Source organism: Sinocyclocheilus rhinocerous, unplaced genomic scaffold (genome assembly GCF_001515625.1).
Source record: "Sinocyclocheilus rhinocerous isolate Xijiao unplaced genomic scaffold, SAMN03320098_v1.1 scaffold460, whole genome shotgun sequence".
Classification (NCBI taxonomy): Eukaryota; Metazoa; Chordata; class Actinopteri; order Cypriniformes; family Cyprinidae; genus Sinocyclocheilus; species Sinocyclocheilus rhinocerous.
Window position 1 is genome coordinate 1,150,116 of NW_015667268.1, and position 20,944 is coordinate 1,171,059.

Consider the following 20,944-nt stretch of genomic DNA (forward strand, 5'->3'; position numbering starts at 1 on the left):
ATCATGTGCTTTTCTTTTGTCTGATCTATATTTCTAAGAAATTCAGCTGGAAGTTCAGAAGCTATAAACCCCATTTGACCTTCAATAATGGTGTTCTCACACGCGAGTTTTACAAAACCAAAAATCGCCACACGATTTCATTCACACACACACACACACACATACTTGACACAGATGAACTTCCAAGGTTTTGTAGTTATCACGGCATACTGTACAAGAAACTGAAGCTATAAATCGGATCACATTAATGTAGATAAACCGCAATTCACAAAAATACATGGCTTTTACGATGTAGTATTTGATTACCTCACGGTTTTCCGAATATAATTCGCACATGAAATCAAGCTTTGAGATTTAGTTTTATTTGACGAGCATTATTAGTGTTTGGTGAATTATTTAGCAAACGAGACTAGGATTAATAACATTTACAATAGATTTATAAAAAGAGCTGACGAGAAGCTAGCACATTTACAGTGACATTTTTGTGTTGGAGGGAAGGAAAACCAACTGTGACTCCACGGGACTGAGAATACGGCCCATCCCGTGACCATGGACAGATAGTTTTATAACGAAAAGCTTTTAAAAGACCACAAACGTGGAACACAAATCTGTACATTTCTAGTGAAGGATTCACAAGCGAGTGACTGAATTCCCAAATTTTCTATCTGCATGTGAAAACTTGTGATTGTCAAGTAAAGCCCTGCGACTTCCATTAGATTCTAGAGGGTCGGTAGAAAGTGGGTTTCAGCTTTCATATTTCGACCTGTTCCTGACCTGTAAAACAGCACTTCAGAGGACGTGACCGGGCGGCAGGCTGATGTAAGACGTGCATGCGTGGCTGTCGTTCCCCGAGCCCCGATAGTGAGGCCTTGTACAAAGAATTTTAATACATTTTGTAAATTAAAAAAAAAAAAATGAATGGAAGAGTGTGTGGGGGCTTTTTTATGCACACAATGAATCTGTGATCCTCAAAACATGAATGCAGGTTATTAGTGCTGAGATAACGACGTGGAATACAAAGAAACCATTCACTTTATAAAGAATGACATGCTGTACCTGCACAAAACTTTTACTTCTGAAAGTCAAAAGAAGGTATAACATTTGGTATAATTTATGAATAGATGGAGTCACCACCACATGTACCAATTGACTTTCTCATCCAAGAAGGAAATGTTTTGTTGCACACAAGATAGATAGACAACAGACAGATATATAGACAGACAGACAGATAGACTGACAGACAGACAGACAGAGAGAGACAGACATGTAGATAGATAGATAGACAGACAGACAGACAGACAGAGACAGACATGTAGATAGATAGATAGACAGACAGACAGACAGACAGAGACAGACATGTAGATAGACAGACAGACAGACAGATAGATAGATAGATAGATAGATAGGCAGACATGTAGGTAGATAGACAGACAGACAGACAGAGACAGACATGTAGATAGACAGATAGATAGAGACAGACATGTAGATAGATAGACACAGACAGATACACAGACAGACAGAGACAGACATGTAGATAGATAGATAGATAGATAGATAGATAGACAGACAGAGACAGACATGTAGACAGACAGATGACAGACAGACAGACAGACAGACAGATAGATAGATAGTGTTAAATCAAGCCACATTTTGTGCTGTTAATTTTTTAATAGATAAAATAACAGAGCTTAATAATGACGATCTCTTTAATAGTTTTGGAAAAGAGTTTGAACACTATTAAATCCAAAGGCCTTTAGCAGTGAAGGCACTCAGAACAGCACAGCCTCGCATTTGTTGCCTAAATGAAACATTTTTGCTATTCAAAATTAATTGAGAGTATATTCATAAAATGCATTACATAATATAGATATTGAAATTGAACAGAATTGACCTGGGCCCGTATTCACAAAACATCTTAAGGCTAAAAGTAGCTCATAACTTTAGGAGAAAATCTTTAAAATAATGGGCTTGTCAATCCTAAATTTAGGACTCCTACATTTTTGCTCTAAGAGTCCATGTTAAAATGCCCAACTTTACAGCAGAATTTTTTTTTTACAGCCTGGTTCAAAAAATGATTTTGGTCTATATAGCTAATTTTGCCCTTCATGATATATACACACACACACACACACACACACTATATACATAGTTCAAATCAAAGGCTATATATTGTTTGTGAAATGTTAGTAGTGAGAACTGACTTCATACCTCCACTAAAATCACCAAATCACCAGTAGATTGTTTACATTACATTGCTATGCTTACATACTTATATTAATAGGTATTAGTACTACTCTACTCGTCAATTAGAAGTACTGAAAATAAGCCTAATAGTAACATTAACACAGATTACATAGAACTGCTATACATAAAGTTCAATATCATTAATTGTACATTTCTCAAAGTGAAAAACTGCACTACTTTTTGCTGAGATGCTTATTGAACAAATGTCATCAAATGACTTCTTTGTGACTTAAATAGTTTAGTTTTAAATGCTTTAGCATCATTTTTGTGGCAGATGCAACCAGCTTTATATTTTGTAACTAATGCAACGGCATTCAGAGTTTTTGAAGTGTGACTCGTGTCCAAATATTTAATGTTTGCTGTGTGTGTGGAACTGATAAATTCATCTTGTGCATTTGAAACATTTCATGAGGTCATCACGAAGAGCTCAGAGAAGCACTGATATCAAACACATGCATTCTCTTCACCAATGCTACCTTGTCAGGCGTTCGGGAGCAAATTGGCGCAATAAATGCAGTTATTTGGTTTTGCTAAATTCCTAAGCGTCCAATAAAAAACAACAAGAGACATGCGATACACTAATAAAACTATTTTATTTAGAAAAAGCATACACTTTGTAGATTCTACCAGATAAAAACTCCATGAAGTAATTTGGAAAGTCATGAATTGCTTCCTTTTCAGTTCACTTATTTACGGAGAAATCCAGCTTGCCATTCTTGATACAAATCTTTTAAAAACGTGATTGAACACACAAAGGAGGCGTACATTTGAAATGAAAGTAACAGGAAATGCCTTATTACATGGAACCATTTTATTTCTGTGTACATAATATACAAATAGAGCATTTGTACGGCTTCAAACACCTAGTCTAAATGTCACATGTGAATTAAAAAAGGAAAAAAGGTAGTATTCAGGAAACCTACTTAAAAAAAAAAAAAAAAAAAAAAAAAAAAAAAAAAAAAAAACAAAGAAAAGAAAGAAGAAAACAGAAAAGAAAGTAACAGGCGAGGTCATAAAAACGCAAGCATTTGAGAGCGACACCAATTCAACCTGAATCTGTTTGTGATGCAAGCAGCACATTGTGCTAAATATTAAAGGAAACAAACTTTCAGTGAAGCACTGAAAATATCACAATAAAAATGGCAGATTAAAATACGAGCGACAACATTTCTAGGCAAAACCACAGGAGTTTGGATGCAGGCAAGATTCCTAAGTGTGCGAGGGAGTCTTCTTTCCAGACGGTGAATTAAGATGCTGACATGGATGAGAAAGCTGGGCTGATGAATCCTGCAGGAACTACTGCAGCCAGTGCCACTCAGGAAAACTTCTGCATTATCCAAAAGCACATTGCAAATCAATTACTGCTCTTTTTCACATTCACCGACCCATTTCTCCACTCTTAAGAAACGAGTAATAATAAGGAATGTGTCCTCAAACGCTCACCTCGAGTGTCAGCATGGATTATCTGTGCTTTTCTGATGATTTATGAGTGAGGAATGTTAAGGGAAAAAAACAGTTGATCTGCTCCAGTGCAGTTTAAAGCTGATTTCTATACAAAGAGCATGACTTCTTTCCATCTCTACACGCTGCCGTTGGTGTTTAAGGCATCAAAGGATATTGTTTCTTCTCTTCTTTAGCGCCAGTGCTGTCTCTCTTCTTTTCGGATTTCTCTTTGTCGTGCCTGGACTCCTGTAGCAGAGGAAACACCAGAGCATCGGTGAACATGTGCAGGAAATGGTTTCATTTCACACCGGATCTACAGTTGCTGTTTAATTGGTGCATTGGGTGTTTTGGTTGAGTTTCGATGTAGTTAATGAGGGCTTCTCTGCAGACGTAAGGATGATCGAGCGGTGTTCATTTCTAAAGCTTTGTTTCAGGCACAGGGTTTGTCTCCTCATGAAAATACAAAATGCATCAAACTGTAAAAGCTTGCTACATAAAAAAACAACAAAAAAAAAACATTTACTTTAAATGTTTCAAACAAAAAGGATTCAAATAAAGTGAAACCTGAGATACTCACAATGTTATTGCATTTTAGTTTTTAAAGTCAATTCTTGGAGATGTGTAGGATATTAGATTTGTTACAGCAATGGCATATTCATAATGCAAGTTAAGGCCTGTTCACACCAAAGACAACAACTGTGAAGTTTTGATAATCGTTCTAATTCAATAAGAATGACCACGTCAAAACTAATCTGATGATCAAAGCTATATATAACGATAAAAACACTGACAGCCAATCATAATCCAACCAGCTTTAAACAGCGCTAGCATTCAAAGAAGCTGACCACAACTGCACCACACGCTTACAACAAATAAGACCTCATTATATGTTCCTGTGGATGCTAATAGAATTAGGGCTGGGCAACTGTGATGTTTCAAATAAAATTTGAGACTGATATAAAATGCTTGATTTTTTTTTTTTTTTTTTGTAGGGCTACACAATTTGGCCAAATTTGGGAGTATATAATTATATAGCTATAAAAAAAATGAATAAAAAAATATATAATATTATTGTTATTGCTAAAAAAAAATACATGTATATAAACAGTATCTCACAAAAGTGAGTACACCCCTCACATTTCAGCAACCATTTTATTATATGTTGTCAAGTGACAATACTATAGAAATGAAAATTGGATGTACTTTAAACTAGTCAATGTGCAGCTTGTACAGATTTACTGTCCTCTGAAAATAACTCAACATACAGCCATTGTTGTCTAAATAACTGGCAACAAAAGTGAGTAAACCCCAAGTGAATGTCAAAACTGTTTCCAAAGTGTCAATATTTTGTGTGAGCACCATTGTTATCTAGCACTGCCTTAACAGGGCTCTACAGAAAACTACTGCTGAATCTTTTAATCATTAATCATTAAATTCATTAATAAACATGAATTTATGGATTTAATTGCACTCATGCCACCTCTGATCCTCATTAAATGTCTGAAAATACACCTACAAGCAACTTTTGTGTTCTTCTGTGCTACCTCTGTACAAATTCATTTCAATACGGATTTCATTTGATTAGAAACTTATTCTTATTCTACTTGTTCTTATTCTATGGTTTTATCTAGAATTTTTAAAAAGCTTATAAAATATAATTTTTAAAAAATTATCAAATTTTGGTGCTCCTAAATTCTTGACTGTGCTCCTAAATTTTTTAAGTTAAGAGCACAAGCGCTCCTAAAAAGAAAAATAAGCGTAGAGCCCTGCTTAATCCTCCTGGACATGGAGTTCACCAGAGCTGCACAGGTCATCTTCCACTCCTCCATAATGACATCAGGGAGCTGCTGGATGTTAGACACATGGCGCTTCTCCACCTTCCGCTTGAGGATGCCCCACAGGTGCTCAATAGGGTTCAGGTCTGGAGACATACTTGGCCACTCCATACTGCAACTCAGTTTAAGGGTGTTACAGATCTTCTTATAGCCTAGGCCATCTTTGTGGAGAGCAACAATTCTAATTCTCAAATCCTCAGAGAGTTCTTTGCCATGAGGTGCCATGTTGAACATCCAGCGGTCAGTATGAGATAATTGTACTCAAAGCACCAAATTTTAACTGCTCTAATACAAGATACACAAATTTGTATGGTCCTGTCAAGCAGACAAAAACATGAACATGATGAATAGGACATGTGGCTTTGCATGGTTAAACGACATACAGCTGTTATCATTTGGGGTGTACTAACTTTTGTTGCCAGCTATTTTGACAATGGCTGTATGTTGAGTTATTTTCAGAGGACAGTAAATCTGTACTGCTATACAAGCAGCACATTGACTACTCTAAAATATATCCAAATTTAATTTATATAGTATTGTCCCTTGAGAAGATATACTAAAATGGTTGCTGAAAAGTGAGGGGTGTACTCACTTTTGTGACATACTGTATATATATATATATACTAAATTAAAACAAAAGAAAAACAAACTACCGTAATATTTCACTGCAAAATTACAAATATAAAAAAAATAATACAAATATTAATAACACTCATTTTATTTTACATTACAACTGTAAAAATGACAATACTAATATTCGTGGCTGTCTTATTTTCTTCATTTTCAAACATTTAACCATTAAACCTTTTGACAGAAAACTGCAGGGCGCTCTTAAAGCTGCACTTTTGTCCATAATCCCTTCATACCACAGGTTTATGAAGATGGCTGGTGCATATTGTGTTCCCAAACTCAGAGCAGATGCAGAGACTGAGCTCATGTGGAGCAGCAAACACCGGCCGATCGCGTGTAAATGAACACAGTGCTGCGCTTCATTGTGAAACACACACAGTGCATATTTAAATCGCAACCACTAAGCCATATCATCATTTGGATTTATTTTGATGAATCATGCAGCTCCAGTAATAGCTATAGTTATCGTTGTGTGTGTGAACAGGCCTTTACACATTGACCATGATGATTTGAATCTAATCTTTCTACATTGTCTTCTAAAAGCATTTTTTTTATTTAATTATAGTCATGATGTATCTTTTATGCCTCATCATATTCTCAACAATGAGATTAACACTGCCATCAGATTTCTAATATAGACTATGATATTCTGCTCTCTAGACATTGGTCATTCACTCAATGGGATCACGAAGGAGGAGTCGAGTTGAACACTTTTAGGGGTTTGTTTGACATCTTAACCCCAGATATGAGCGATGTAAGTTGTATAGGTGGAACAGAACACAGTCACAAACCTTTTTGCCTCCAGAGGTTTTCTCCGGTTTGGCCAGATCGCTCTTGTCCTTGCTGGTGGACTTGGAGCGTTTGCTGTTGTCCTTGTCGTTGGAGTGGGGCGATTCGGAGGGGCTGGCGCTCTTGCTGTGTTTGGAGGAGCCTGTGTGAAGAGAGAGAGAGAGAGCGCAGTCATGTGAGTCAGATAACACATGAGAGCTGCGCCGCCGCCGCGGGGAGGGCTTTCTGATTGCCTCCTCTGCAGAGAAAGAGAACGTTCCGCTTCGCTAGCTCGCCTCTCCTGCTCTCGGCAGAGGGCAAAACAAATTTAAAAGATAGGCGTAATCGACTCACTCATTCCATTTTCATCTTTGCGGCGCTTGGCTTCCTGGCTCATCTCGCGGTCGCTGTTTGAGAAGTCCTAGATGAAGAAACGGTGCAAATCAACTCAATTACGGCTCTTTAGACGTCCATGTTGTAAGTGAGAAAAGTGCTTTATGAACCTCACCAAGTGCCCAAATCCTTTAACGGCGTCAGGGACAGAGCCACTTACTCGTTTCCGGTCCTTCCGGTCTTCTTTCTTCTCCCTCTCTTTGGAACGGTCCCTGGATTTGTCAGACTCTTTCTTCTCGTCGTCCTTCTCTTTGCTCTTGGGCAGGACTGTGCTGTGGTTAGGATGGTGCTGAGGGTTGGATGGAGAGATAAGAAAGGGTTAACGCCTCGCAGGATGAGAGCTACAGCACTCGCAGCGGCCCGCTGCCACTTCATTAGCATGCCCCATTAGAGTCGCACTCGCCTTCCCATGAGCCTTCACACCTCACAGTGCTATCAGACACACCCACTGGAAGTCCAAGCACTCTATTAAAAGCTGAACTCACATATGCAGCCCTTTCACGTGCCTCGCATCAGGCATTCAACGCACCACAAAACAAGCGGCAAACCTCCATGTGAAAAGCGTTACAAAAGGGCGATTTTACTGGGTTGCTAGGCAGCAAGAAAAAAGGCAAGGAGGATCAGTCCACCAACTTATTGATACGTCATGCTAATGTTGCCAGGTATTCAGTGGCCACAGTTGAAAAGGTCAGAGGCCAAAAGGATGAAAGGCGAAATTAATATTTGACCTGTACGTTAAGGCTGCACGATATTGCTTAAATAATCATTATTTTGCTCAAAAACATTACGATTATTCACTTTTTTTTTTACATTTACAGAATTAAAGCACTTTCAAATAAGCACAAATGAAGAGAACGTCAGCTTGCGTTGTTTGCTTGCAGATTTAGTCGCAGCAAACAGCCGCATGAATATCTCAATAGAGATCGCTGAACTCCAGCTTACGCATTTGCTCGTGTTTTCACCTCATCACTGCTTTTTTCCTTAATATAGAGAGAGCACGAGCAGATGGTTGCCAGGTTGGGAAGATTAAGTAAACCACTGGGCAGAAAATGTACCAATTTATGAAAAAGCTCTGATTGGGGGATTTAAACTCTGGAAAATTGGCAACTGCAACCATGAAATCTTGTGGAGACTTGTTACCAATGCAAGAAAACACAAATGCCAAATTAAAAAGAAACACTTTCAGGATTAAAAAAAATATATATATTGCATATAATCGATGATTATGTCTAAATCGAGAGATACAGAAATCATGATCATGATTACAAAAACGATTCATTGTGTACGTAATGTGGCATCAGAGTACACTGCAGCTGGATGCTTCAGTGCATTGGGAAGCGCTGATATGATTCACGAGAAAAGCCCGTAAGGGTCGTGATTCACAAATCAACCAACAAATAGTTGACCTCTTCAAACAAGCACTGAGCAATACTGTTATGAAACATCACAATGCTCCTTAAGAACGGAAAATCTTCAGAAAATGGATGAAGCCTTCATTTGGAGAACAACACGTGGAAAGTGCTCAAATAACAAGAACGAAGCATGAGCAAGCAAGATAAACTGTTGTTGGCATTCATTCAAGCTTAACATCAACATCTCAGACAGAAAATGACAAGCCTGAATGTTTGCTGCAGAGATCTAGAGCAGTCGCTCTCACTCTCAGCAAACTTCCAAGGGGAGTATTAATATATTAAAATAATGAAATATCTAATCCAAATTAAAATGCTAAATAATCATATTGCCCTTTAAAAATATTTGTAAAAGGCAATACGATTATTTAATTTATATAAAAATATTATATAAAAAGTTTATATACAATTTATATATATTATATGTTTAATAAATATTAAATGTTTGTAGCAATAATCAGCAGATTAGTTGGTTATCAAAATATTTTTTTCTTGTAGCCTTAACTAGCAAGATCGCTCTTGTCCTTGCTGGTGGACTTGGAGCGTTTGCTGTTGTCCTTGTCGTTGGAGTGGGGCGATTCGGAGGGGCTGGCGCTCTTGCTGTGTTTGGAGGAGCCTGTGTGAAGAGAGAGAGAGAGAGCGCAGTCATGTGAGTCAGATAACACATGAGAGCTGCGCCGCCGCCGCGGGGAGGGCTTTCTGATTGCCTCCTCTGCAGAGAAAGAGAACGTTCCGCTTCGCTAGCTCGCCTCTCCTGCTCTCGGCAGAGGGCAAAACAAATTTAAAAGATAGGCGTAATCGACTCACTCATTCCATTTTCATCTTTGCGGCGCTTGGCTTCCTGGCTCATCTCGCGGTCGCTGTTTGAGAAGTCCTAGATGAAGAAACGGTGCAAATCAACTCAATTACGGCTCTTTAGACGTCCATGTTGTAAGTGAGAAAAGTGCTTTATGAACCTCACCAAGTGCCCAAATCCTTTAACGGCGTCAGGGACAGAGCCACTTACTCGTTTCCGGTCCTTCCGGTCTTCTTTCTTCTCCCTCTCTTTGGAACGGTCCCTGGATTTGTCAGACTCTTTCTTCTCGTCGTCCTTCTCTTTGCTCTTGGGCAGGACTGTGCTGTGGTTAGGATGGTGCTGAGGGTTGGATGGAGAGATAAGAAAGGGTTAACGCCTCGCAGGATGAGAGCTACAGCACTCGCAGCGGCCCGCTGCCACTTCATTAGCATGCCCCATTAGAGTCGCACTCGCCTTCCCATGAGCCTTCACACCTCACAGTGCTATCAGACACACCCACTGGAAGTCCAAGCACTCTATTAAAAGCTGAACTCACATATGCAGCCCTTTCACGTGCCTCGCATCAGGCATTCAACGCACCACAAAACAAGCGGCAAACCTTCATGTGAAAAGCGTTACAAAAGGGCGATTTTACTGGGTTGCTAGGCAGCAAGAAAAAAGGCAAGGAGGATCAGTCCACCAACTTATTGATACGTCATGCTAATGTTGCCAGGTATTCAGTGGCCACAGTTGAAAAGGTCAGAGGCCAAAAGGATGAAAGGCGAAATTAATATTTGACCTGTACGTTAAGGCTGCACGATATTGCTTAAATAATCATTATTTTGCTCAAAAACATTACGATTATTCACTTTTTTTTTTACATTTACAGAATTAAAGCACTTTCAAATAAGCACAAATGAAGAGAACGTCAGCTTGCGTTGTTTGCTTGCAGATTTAGTCGCAGCAAACAGCCGCATGAATATCTCAATAGAGATCGCTGAACTCCAGCTTACGCGTTTGCTCGTGTTTTCACCTCATCACTGCTTTTTTCCTTAATATAGAGAGAGCACGAGCAGATGGTTGCCAGGTTGGGAAGATTAAGTAAACCACTGGGCAGAAAATGTACCAATTTATGAAAAAGCTCTGACTGGGGGATTTAAACTCTGGAAATCTGGCAACTGCAACCATGAAATCTTGTGGAGACTTGTTACCAATGCAAGAAAACACAAATGCCAAATTAAAAAGAAACACTTTCAGGATTAAAAAAAATATATATATTGCATATAATCGATGATTATGTCTAAATCGAGAGATACAGAAATCATGATCATGATTACAAAAACGATTCATTGTGTACGTAATGTGGCATCAGAGTACACTGCAGCTGGATGCTTCAGTGCATTGGGAAGCGCTGATATGATTCACGAGAAAAGCCCGTAAGGGTCGTGATTCACAAATCAACCAACAAATAGTTGACCTCTTCAAACAAGCACTGAGCAATACTGTTATGAAACATCACAATGCTCCTTAAGAACGGAAAATCTTCAGAAAATGGATGAAGCCTTCATTTGGAGAACAACACGTGGAAAGTGCTCAAATAACAAGAACGAAGCATGAGCAAGCAAGATAAACTGTTGTTGGCATTCATTCAAGCTTAACATCAACATCTCAGACAGAAAATGACAAGCCTGAATGTTTGCTGCAGAGATCTAGAGCAGTCGCTCTCACTCTCAGCAAACTTCCAAGGGGAGTATTAATATATTAAAATAATGAAATATCTAATCCAAATTAAAATGCTAAATAATCATATTGCCCTTTAAAAATATTTGTAAAAGGCAATACGATTATTTAATTTATATAAAAATATTATATAAAAAGTTTATATACAATTTATATATATTATATGTTTAATAAATATTAAATGTTTGTAGCAATAATCAGCAGATTAGTTGGTTATCAAAATATTTTTTTCTTGTAGCCTTAACTAGCACAGAGTGCCAAGCCCCAAAATGCTTCATGGGATAAGATAAAATGTAAAACCTTAAATGTAAACTCATCTGTTGTCCGGTGACAGCAGCAACGACAAGATTTATATATATAAAAAAAATAAATAAATAAAAAAACCCCGTCTTTGCAAATGAATGACTATGTACTTTCAGGTGGAAGCAGGTATATACTGTCTAATTTTATCCTTAACACAACACAAGCTGCCAGACGCACAGGACACAAACTCAACTGCCCACATCATGTTCAGCAACTCATGCTCTCAAAAGAGCTTCATTAACAATTTGCTGCAGGGCTATTTTTTTTGTTTAAGTTGTTTGATCATTAGCCTCATATTCATGTTCCAGCTGGAACTGACACATACAGAATAAAGTAACTTAAATCAAATGAATAAAAAAAAAAAAAAAAGTGTCCATGTGCATAAAAGCACACTCACAATAAATATGATTCTTGTTTGGAATGTAACAGCAGAATGTGGTTAGTGTTGTTTGGAAAACTGCCATTTCAGACTCTCCTATTGATCCAAAGATGCTCTGCTGATAAATGTGGGGGAGAGGAACAAAACCAGACTGAGATCCAACAGAGCAAGAGATACTGGGGGGGAAACGAGTCTTTCTGAAGGCGGTTAACGATTGTTCTCCAAATGACCTGAGCATTCACATCTTCACCAGCTTACTGTAGCCTCTAATTCCCGGTTCAGACTACACGATTTTAGCCCGATTTTGCCACGATTTGCTTGACGTAGGGTGTCGTGGGGATTCGTAAATGACAATGGCCGTCGGGACGCAAGATTCCATCGTTTCAGCTCGTGTAGTGCGTCATAGTGGACGACAACCGATGCCGCGTCTGCGATGCTTCACGACATCACGACAGAAAGACTAGCATGTTGAAATTTTTTTCCGTCGTCCACGATGAGTTCTGTCCATAGACTGTATAAAAACATGGACGTAGTGTCTGTGACGTTACCCATAGGTTCCTGAAGAACGTTTCTGAAGCTCAAAGTGGGCGGAGCCGGCCGTCGCCATCTTGGCAGCGCGTCACCGCGCGTCACTCCCGGGTAATCAAAAATGGGCAAAGAGGCGGGAGTCACATTGGTGACGTTGACCAATAGCAGCTCTTTCATACACAGGTTTAAAACATGGCAAAACGAAAGAGATGATGATGGTGCTGCTAGGTGGGATTATGAATCCTGCTTGTATGATGTGTCATCAAGGGACTACCACGACAGAACAAAGAAAGAAAAATGCTGGCGAACTATAGCGGAAGTGCTTCAGCAATGTTTACACTCTTGTTTTCGCGAGTCAGTCGCTAGTTCCGCTTTCTCGATGACATCACGCGCGTCGTTAAAGACGGCATGCGATGAATGGTCTGACATGTTTCTTGTCCACGCCACGATAAGATTTTAGGAGTCAAAATTGTGTAATCTGACACAGTGACTATCGTGACCGACAAAAATATTGTGTAGTCTGAACCCGGCATAAGCCTCCTTCAAAGACCTGACATAGTAGTGATTTCTGATGCCTGAAAGAAACGCTCTTTAACATCAGATCTTACGCATTCAGTCTGATTTGTGAATAAATTGGTTTTGTGAACCAGTTAATAAAAAAGTACTTTATTTTCAATTTCTGAAAGATTACTTGACTTGAAACGGCTGTTGAAATCCTGACAAACTTCCAGGAACATTTACGCCGTCTGTATCTTGGTTCTGTCATTTTTATTTGTTCCACAGCTTATTTGTTTTGTTCTTTAATGTACAGACCGATTACAATGACTTCATAATCAGTCAATAAATTACTAAGTATTGTGTTTAAAAGAACTGAAATGAGTATTAGGGCTGTGCGATTTGGGGGAAAATATCAAATTGCGATTTTTTTGACAGATATTGCGATTGCGATTTTAAATTTGCAAAGTCAAGCTCCAGCTCAATATTGTCAATAATGTGCAGCACAGTATGGGTATCATTACCCTGCTGAAAAAAACAATAGAAACCATCACAGAAATTCTTATAGTTTCCATTAAACCATTACAAAATTCCTTTTTGTTTTGGGCATTATTCCAATAGGAATGCCATCTGCCAGATTACATCCCACCAATAGAATCCATCAAATAGACACCACTATAGTTTACATTAAAACCAATTTAATTTGCCTAACTATCGATCTGACCCAGTAGACGCTATAATCCCACTCTGTCTCTCTCCCGTCCCGGTTTTTTTTTTAATGGTGGGTGTTTACGCAGTTGGCTAGAGCAGTGCTGATTGGGGAGAACGGAGGTGCGCTCACTCTTGCCCAGGGCAAGTAAGACTGCAACTCAAGGCTGGCAGTCATGCATATGCTCTGGAACAGAGTAATATCGCGTCCACATTGCAGGCTTTGCGATTAGCAAATCGCAACGTCTCAAATCGCGATTTCGATTCGATTTCGATTAATCGCACAGCCCTAATGAGTATGATACTGAAACTGGCATGAAATATTGTAAAAGCCGTCTAGTTATTGCTATTGACTAAAGGTTTCGGTGACAACCCTTCATGGTCCTGCGATATGTTAAAGACACTTGCTTACCCAACATCATAAAGCACCTCTGTTTCGAAAGGGTATTCACAAACTCCCTGAGAGTGAATGACTGCGGAATTAATCATTAATCACAACTGAAATACAAGAATAATACACACAGCTGACACGATATCCTACAAGAAACAACCCAACCCTGCTGGTTCAGGAAAATAACAGATTTTGTAACTAATGCTAAATACATCTATACTGAGGGTCTGTGAGGCCTCCTCTCTTCCTTCATATCTGGATGATCCTGCAGTTAATGTGGGGGAATACTTTGACAGCAGGCCTTCAGAGAGAGAGAGAGAGAGAGAGAGAGTAAAATAACAGGCTGCTCAAAATTCAGCTGTATTGCTTTTTCAGGTGGTGCCATCAGCATATTTCCAAACATCCTTCAGTGACCAAACTGCAAAAACACTTATCTCCCTGCCAGCTGACAGGAGCTGTTCAAAAGAGACCGGAGTGGCAGAATAGAGGACCAGAGTCCAATCAGACAGCGAGGACTGAGAGAGGAGCCCAGGAGAGCGTAGCCACGGGAAGAATAGAGGATACTGTTGGGCTGAAATTACATTAGCAGAATATAAAATGTCCTGGCAGAGGAGAAGAGGGATGTGCGAGCACAAGAGCGCTACGCATGTTTTTGAAGGGAAAAGGGACTTTTTAAAGACCGATATACCACTAGAAACATTCCACACCTGGCATGTGGCACAAAATGTGCTGTAATCTACAGACGCATTCATGACATACAGCGTGAGGACAGTTTCTGCAGCGAGACGAGATAAATATTGGGAGTATCTCAAAGGCTAGTGAGCTGCCTACCCACACAGCATTTCTGGGCATCCGTCTGAAAGAATGCTGCCTACATAGACAGCATTCCCGTGCATCACAGACGGGTTTGGAACGCCCAAGCAATCGCTGCCTACCATGATGGTATCATTTGGAATGTACAGCAACTCAATTAAATCAGTTTTATTTTCACCCAAATTCTGTTATTTTTCCCCAAATTGTGCATTTTACATTTTAATTGTTAAGTGACATTCAATTGTAACAATCACAAATGATGTGTAATCAACTGAATTCGTAAAATAATTTAATCTATTAAGATGTTAACAATAACAGTACCCTATGAAAGTAGTTTTATCTAGAATCTGTTTAAATGTAATACAAATAAATGATCAAAAAACAGTAATCATATGAATGCAAAACAATGTAAAAGATTACATTGCCAAGAAATAAAAGGAATTGTTCACATTTCAAAGCACTGCACAAGAGAGGTTTACTGGTTAAATTCAAACATGGATGAAAAATTGTGTGATATTACTTTGAGAAGTACATTCTACTGTTCAATAGTAATATATTCATGTTATAATTTCAGGTTAAACAAAACTTATTTTGGGGGGGTTTGCATTTGTGTTTCATCAAATGAAATGCTGGAGAGCTGACTCTAAAGTAGTTCATGTGTTCATGTCACATTGCACAGCTCTACTTTTGATTTCTCCATTCAAATTTGGCCGGGATTTATATAGTAAATTCCATTTTAACGACTGGATTGCACAATTCCTTCTGCATTTTCTGCATTATGGAAATCATAGGGCCCTATTAGGACCCCACAGGGGTGTTTGGCATGAAACAAATGCAGCCTAACGACAGTATTTGTGGGCATCACAGGAGTGTTTACCAAATCCAACGACTGGATTGCACAATTTCTTCTGCATTTTCTGCATTATGGAAATCATAGGGCCCTATTAGGACCCCACAGGGGTGTTTGGCATGAAACAAATGCAGCCTAACGACAGTATTTGTGGGCATCACAGGAGTGTTTAAAACTATAAAACATGCTGTCTAGCTATACTGCATTTTTGGCCATCAAAGGTACATTTTGGACAAATACTGCTTACATGGACAATATTTTTGAGCATTGCTCGGAAGTTTTGAACCAATACCGGCGACCGATATTGCACATAACTTTCATTTGTAATGACCGCTTGAATGGTCTGGGTAGACCATTCACTAAGTTTGAAGACACAATCAGAGTTAAGGACTGAAAAAGGTCCAAACCTTTGAAGCTGAGTCCTTGAAGTCGTTGAGATTGTCCTGTAGGAATGAATGGAGATGACAGATGAGCTGGAGAGGATGGCACACAGCAGGAGAAAGGCTGGGGGAGGCTGGCCGTCAATCAACACATCCCCAAAGACCTTCAAAGACTAGAACTTTCACATGGTTAGAGACGAAGAGACCGGACTATCGGAGCCTAACGCTAGTCTGCGCTGGACTATCTCAACCTGCATGTGTTTGGAGAACGTCACTGCACTGAGCATCATAGGTAAACGTCTTAACTCGTATCTTTGGTCTAAAATAGAGCATACATTCTGTGGATTAACTATGGGAGTTGATGAAGATGACAAAACAAGCTAAACTCAGCTAGGATTCATAAATGAAGGGAATAGAAGGAGGTCATGTACACTTTGGCATGAGGTCTCACTCATAGACAATTGCAACAAGATTCCTGGTCACGGATAGACAGATCCCTCTGGGAAGGCCATGCCCACACTTTTTTTCCTGGTTGCCCTTCTCTTTATGCAGTAGTTGCTGGTGACGCGGCTTTCTCTGGATGCTGAACGAACCGTCTGCTGGTTGCACGGATGTCTGGGAAGCTCTCGTCGAAAACCCTTCCACGAATCGGGTGTGGAAGAAAAAAAAGAAGAAGAAAAAAAAAAGCAAGCAGTGGCAGTGAAGAGAAGCATATTCCTGTCTGGGATCCCAGATCGGGGAAACATTCCAGCTCCTGCAGGAGTCGCCGACGTGGAGGAGATCGGACGCGATCAGGATTTCTTCCAGCGGAAACATTCTCTTGTCTCGAAGTTTCGTTTAAAAAGCAAAAGGACTGATTCTTATTTGTTTCTCTTACGATTTGCTTCCTCAGCAAGTAATATGCTATGATTCAAAAAGGGAGGGCGCTTTACAAAAATAAATATTTATATTTACAATCTCACAAAAAGTACGGCGTGCGACAAGGAACAAAACTTGTGAGGCACTTGGGTAGATTCTCTTAGCATGTAAAAGCAAAAACGAAGCACGTGCTAGAATTTAAGATTTTGGCAAGTCCTTGGAAATTTATCTTAAAAATCTGACATCTATTGAAAAAATACTTCTCCAAAAAAAAAAATAATAATAGTCCATAAGATGCCAAATTCCCCCCACTGCTCTCCTACAACAGCTGGGCTCCAGAGGCCTCCTCTCAAACTCCAGTGGGTGACGCGGAAGGACGAGGAAGGTTTGGAAAACACGTGATCTCCGACAGGTAGGGACAAGAGGAAAGAAGTGCACAGCTCTCCTCAGGCCATACTAACCTTAACTGCAGAGGAGTGCGACGGTGACGAGTGCGTGTCAAGCTTTCGTCTTTTTTGCTCTGCTGAGAGAAGAAATACGAGGTTCAGTTTCAATAAATGCTTTTTTTGCTTTAGATTTTGTGTTCTGCAGCATGCAATTTAAACAATATGGACAGACACTCGGGTGAGTGTCTAAAGGAAAATTTTAATTTTAGGGTGAACTAAATCCAAAATCCTTTACGTACTCTTCTTAAAATGAAGAGTTCATTTGCAAAAACCGATAAACGCCACTTAAAAAAAAAAAGAGCTGATTGCCGTGCATTATTCTCCACATATAGCGCAATCTGAACCCTAAACACGTTTTGTCAAAAAAGCCGGTTTTGTCCACTTTCAAGGCATCGCGAGGCAAATGAACTCTTCAAATAAAGCCCAAACAAAGTCAAAGAAGTGTAGTGAAGCATATTTAAGCGAACAGCATCAGGGCCGTCTCACCCCGTTCAGACTCGACTCCTTCGGATCTGGGCACGAGGGACTTCATGCTTCCGGCCCCAGCGTTCTTCTCCACTTTGCTGCCTTCTTTAGTCTTGCTATCGTTGGACACGTCGCGTTCCTTGGACCACTCTTTTTCGGCGGATTTCCCATCAATCTTGCTCTTCTCTTCCTTCTTGTCATCCTTCCTCTTGTCCTTGTCGGCCTTGGGCGTCTTCTCCTTGCTGTCAGTGGGCTTCTCCTCCTTCTGTTTGTCCTTCCCTCCTGCCTTGGCCTCTGGAGTGCTTCCTGGGTTCTTTTCTTTCTTCTCCTTTTTCTCCTTTGTGGTCTTCTCTTTATCTTCCTTCTCTTTGCTCCCTTTAGTGCTGTGAAGAGATCAGGGATCAACTAAAGTCTGCTGAAATGTTGTTGTTTTTTTTTTAAATTATATTTTTGGCTTTGAAAGCATTACAAAGACAACAAAACAAATGGCCTTCATTCAGAAATATAGAATAACTGATAAGCTGGAGATGTTCTGGATTGGCACCAGTGATAAAATGTAATATAGCACCACTTAAGATCTTATAAAACCTCATGAATAGTACAGATTGGTCTCCGCTGACTTTAAAGCAACAAATGCTTGAAGTCGAGCCGTTCTTTGGGTAGAGAGTTATGTAAGATAAACTCTTATCTAATGTTAAAATAATGGCGTGAAAAGTAGCTAGCAGCTTTAGAATGTGTATACTAGCCTTCCCAAAAACACAATATGATAAGTTTGATTTAATTACTTTGTCGTTTCAAATTCTCTGTTCTCTGTCTATTAAAAAACAAAGTAAAGAAGGAACTTATTTTATTATTAATTTTTTTGGGTCACACTTTAGTTTGGGGACTAATTCTCACTATTAACTAACTATTAGCTACGACTTTTGCCTCAAACTCCTAGTTTGCTGCTAATTAACAGTTAGTAAGGTAGTTAGGTAGGTATGTGGCCAGATTAAGGGATCTAGAATATGGTCATGCAGAATAAGGCATTAATATGTGCTTTTTAAGAACTAATAACCAGCCAATAAGCTAGTAATATGCATGCTAATAAGCAACTAGTTAATAGTGAGAATCTGTCCCTAAGCTAAAGTGTTACCACTGAAGTGTTCCCATGTTGGCAACACTGTTATGGGCTGCTAACACTAGACTTTATTCCAATGACTTTAAGAGACTAGAAACAAGCTCATGCAAAAAAATTCTGCATTTGCTGCATTTCAAAGTTCGAAAATTTGGATCATGTGAAGATGTGTGAGCAAGGAAGATTGAGCAATATGCCACAGCATTATAATTATATATATATATATATATTTCAAGCTGTTTCTAAGGAAAGTGGAGCTGACTGTATATTTTTACATTTATACAATTTATAATTAATATATTTCTTTAAATTCAAATCAGGAAGACAAAATAATCTTTTAGTTTTCTCAATTTTTACACAACACTACAAAGCTGACCCCAACATTCAATCCTATTACCCTAATTATTTGGGGAACATTTGTAAATATTTTTCTTAAATTTAATTAAGGGAAACAAGTTTATCAATAAATAAAAACCAACATCTGCCAAATTTGTTGTCTACAAACTAAATTGGATTTATTTTAATATATTTATGTTGTTAACCTCTGCTAGAAAAAAAAAAACTAAAAAAAAAAAAAAAAACCTGGGGTTTTTAGTATTTTAAAATTGTGCTGTTCATATTTAAATGTTGGTACCACAGCTGCAAATACTGAAAATCTACAGATAATGTAATTAAGAGCTCATGAAATATCTAGTTTGATCTCCTGAGGTCGACTACTAGCATTTTCTTTAGATTAATCTCCTCCTTTCACTGATCCTTTATTTAAAAGAAGAAATGATTTTGATGGTGGAAAGCAGACTGCAATGCTCTGCAGCTCGCTCAAACCAACATACCTAGCCAAAATGAAACCGGTCTACTGCACACATGCAAAAATGAGGTGAATCTTAAAGAGTGTAAACCAAAGTTCTGAAAGCGAATATGATCTTTTGGACAAAAAAAGTGCCGATATTAGGCTCTTTGTTTTCTCAAAGCCCCTGAGCTACGGGCTGAATTCTCTTGACCGTGTCATTCATTATTAAACCAGAGCACATCGTGACCCCTCTGTCCTCTCATCTCAGATGAATTACATATTCTTGACCCCACCAAACCACGTTAAGACACTCAGAAATCCATTACAATCTCATTCCATTCACACAATTCCTGAATGGAAACTAATGGGGACCTTTCTTCGCCGGTCTCCCATTGAAGTATTTCTTTGGAAATGATGTTTTACACAGCCAATTTGATGGGCCATCGTGCAATTGTGTGTTGTAACAGACATGCCTTTCAGAGATAGTTCCTTTCAAGACATTTCTCTCCGCGATTGCTCAGTTTAATAGAATTGTAAGAGGATTCTTGCCTGGAACACTGTTCAATTTGATTACACAGTTCATAAGGAAGGTAGACTTTGATAAAGGATTGATTTATTTGGCGAGTAGTTTGAAATAATAAGCCCCTGCTAAACTTTCTCACCCCAGGGCTTCAACTTCTAATGACATTATATTAGAGATGAGAGCAGTACATCATTCTGAGCTTGCGCGGCGTGGAGAGTCGGGTCTTGGGTGCAGTACCTGTTCGGCGTGCTGCTTCCGTTGCTGCTGCTCACTTTATTGGCTGCGGTGCTGTTTTTGCTGGCAGTTTTCTGAGCCGCCTGAGATTTGTCCTTGGATTTATCTGCAAATAGAGAGAGCCGACATGGACGTCACACGAGGGCAGACATCATTGTGTCCATACCTACCAAACGAGACAAACTATGGCATGACAGAACGTCCTGATAAAGCCGAAGAATGCCAAAGCTCCTCTGTTTGGTGACACAGTGAAGGAGTTATGGCATTTGCTCTTGATGTAAATATGTACAGCTATTAAGCATGCTGGAAAATTGCAAGCATCCTTCATGTGCCATTGAAAGCTCATTAAAAGTGAATGAAACACAGATTGTGCTTCACAGAAAGTGAATTATTTAAAAACACCAGAAAACGTCCTTTGAGATTTAAG

General features: G+C 39.1%; 1 protein-coding gene across 1 annotated transcript in view; it reads right to left on the reverse strand.

The window, feature by feature from the left end:
- Positions 1–3,185: 3,185 nt before the first annotated feature.
- The window catches only part of LOC107733416 (THO complex subunit 2-like), a 93,096-nt gene continuing 75,337 nt past the window's right edge, over positions 3,186–20,944 (reverse strand). Inside the window, exons 30-39 of the mRNA XM_016545017.1 lie at positions 20,521–20,623; positions 17,875–18,236; positions 17,404–17,462; positions 16,112–16,147; positions 9,729–9,857; positions 9,530–9,596; positions 6,944–7,083; positions 3,863–3,933; positions 3,688–3,733; positions 3,186–3,571 (exon numbers count right to left, since the gene is read on the reverse strand). Coding sequence (XP_016400503.1) covers positions 3,706–3,733; positions 3,863–3,933; positions 6,944–7,083; positions 9,530–9,596; positions 9,729–9,857; positions 16,112–16,147; positions 17,404–17,462; positions 17,875–18,236; positions 20,521–20,623 — 995 coding nt within the window. The 3' untranslated portion in view covers positions 3,186–3,571; positions 3,688–3,705. The remainder of the gene's footprint in view (positions 3,572–3,687; positions 3,734–3,862; positions 3,934–6,943; positions 7,084–9,529; positions 9,597–9,728; positions 9,858–16,111; positions 16,148–17,403; positions 17,463–17,874; positions 18,237–20,520; positions 20,624–20,944) is intronic.